This window comes from Cynoglossus semilaevis, unplaced genomic scaffold (genome assembly GCF_000523025.1).
Source record: "Cynoglossus semilaevis isolate Cse_v1.0 unplaced genomic scaffold, Cse_v1.0 scaffold419, whole genome shotgun sequence".
Classification (NCBI taxonomy): domain Eukaryota; kingdom Metazoa; phylum Chordata; class Actinopteri; order Pleuronectiformes; family Cynoglossidae; genus Cynoglossus; species Cynoglossus semilaevis.
Window position 1 is genome coordinate 104,824 of NW_007585113.1, and position 1,842 is coordinate 106,665.

Here is a 1,842-nt window from a genome sequence, read left to right on the forward strand (position 1 = left end):
ACCGAACCCGGCCCGTGCACACACAAAAAAAAAAAAAGAGGAAGAGGAAAAAACACCAACAGTGAAAAACCAGGTAAAAAAATATATAATGAATCGTCCATTAAATGTGGAAAGAAGAAGTTCACACCTGAAGAAGTGGTTGTTGCCCCACAAGATTCTGTCACCGTGATGCAGCTGCACTGGACTGGTGACGGCAGAACCATTTACGCACGTGCTACGGAGAAATAGGTATTTTAGACACCAAAAGTGTACGCACGAGAAAAACTTTTCAACTAATAAAATAAGTTAAAAAAAAAAAATCGATATACTTTATAACAATATACTTTACTTTATAGTTATCATATCTGTTGCAACAAAAACCTACGGTTTTTATACTATGCCTGAACCTGGCTTGTCAAGACTAGATTAGTCTTCCAAAATAAAAGTATGCATGCTTGAATGGCTTTATGTCACGTGTCAAACTCAAGGCCCGGGGGCCAAATGCGGCCCGCCAAGCCGTCTTATGTGGCCCGCAGTAGCTTAAAAAGCATTTAGTAAAGTCCCTGCAGCAGCAGAGTTTCTTAACCTAAGAATTTTTTTTTTATTACACAGCAATAAACAATATTTGTACTATATTAGATTTTCAAAATAAAACCTCTTTTAGACTCTATTCTGTTTGTATCAGTCTGAATGACCTATCATTTTAAAATATCGCCAGATTATCTTTAAATAAAGAAAGGAAATGGATATGACTGGATTTTCTTTGAAGGAAGGAAATTAGTAAAAATCAAGTACATTTTTTAATCATTGTGTCCCACTGCGGCCCGGGACCAAATGACCTATGGACTGGTACTGGTCCGCGAACCAGGGATTGGGTCTTCTATTTACAACCGGCCCTTCAAGGGGATCTGTATTGCTAATGTGGCCCCCTGGTGGAAATGAGTTTGACACCGCTGCTTGATGTGATAAATATGTCCTAAATGTTTGTCCTCAACAGGGACGATCTCAACCTTATGTAATAATTTTCACTAAAAAGACGCATGTTGTCCGACCTCCAAGTTGTTCTAAATTTTAAAAGGTTTTTTTTTTCCTCTACGTACCGAGCGTTGACGTGAGGAGTGAGCACCACGTTGTTATTTTCCGTGATGTCAATGACGCAGTGCTCAGTTTGGATGGCCATCCCGCACAACTGGATGTCCTGCGAGTCGGCGGAGCCGACACGCGTGTGCTCCTGCACGTGAGAGAGAGACACACACACACACGGGAGAGTAAAGATCTGTCAGTCAATCAGCTGGCGCCACCAGCGCGGGTGCGTTAGTTCGCGTACGTGCGCGGTACCTTCAGGTAATAAACCAGCAGCTCGTTCAGAGCAGGGTCGGCATTGAGATTGACGAGGAAGCATTTGTCGTCCACCACTCTGATCCCAGACGACTGCAGCGAAATCCCCAGGCTCTCCAGCTGCCTCTGACGCTCCTTGAGGAAAAACATTTGTAAATAATTCATTTTTAAAAATTTTAGGAATTTTGTGTGGACGGCGAAGGAGTTTGACTCACCTGTGCAATAGCCTCGGTCTTTCTGAGCTTCTCCTCCCAACTCACTGTCATCTCTTGGATCAGTTTCTCCGATTCCTCCAGACGATCCTTCAGCTCCGGGGCCTTCATGGACTAAAAACAAAAAAGACAGAAATCGTTGAGCTCTGCTCGTGGTAGAGCGTCATATGAACCGTAGCGATGTCTACCTCGGCCTCTGAAAGCTGCTCCTTCAGTTTCTCCACTTCTTCCCGCAGCTCCCGGATGATTCTGGCATTTGGGTCTTCGTTGACCACGGCGTGGTTCACGATGTTCTTGGCCCTGTCGGCGTAAC

General features: G+C 44.1%; 1 protein-coding gene across 10 annotated transcripts in view; it reads right to left on the bottom strand.

Annotated features, from left to right (window-relative positions):
- Positions 1 to 1,842, bottom strand: part of LOC103398521 (kinesin-like protein KIF13B) — a 24,970-nt gene that overhangs the window by 12,952 nt on the left and 10,176 nt on the right. For 9 of the 10 annotated variants that reach the window (XM_025053624.1, XM_025053623.1, XM_025053622.1 and 6 more), the window contains 5 exons: positions 1,718 to 1,801; positions 1,533 to 1,643; positions 1,318 to 1,452; positions 1,080 to 1,210; positions 128 to 214 (listed from right to left, as the gene is read on the bottom strand). In XM_025053624.1, the coding sequence (XP_024909392.1) occupies positions 128 to 214; positions 1,080 to 1,210; positions 1,318 to 1,452; positions 1,533 to 1,643; positions 1,718 to 1,801 (548 nt within the window). The remainder of the gene's footprint in view (positions 1 to 127; positions 215 to 1,079; positions 1,211 to 1,317; positions 1,453 to 1,532; positions 1,644 to 1,717; positions 1,802 to 1,842) is intronic. The other variant, XM_017030739.2, reaches the window with a different exon arrangement.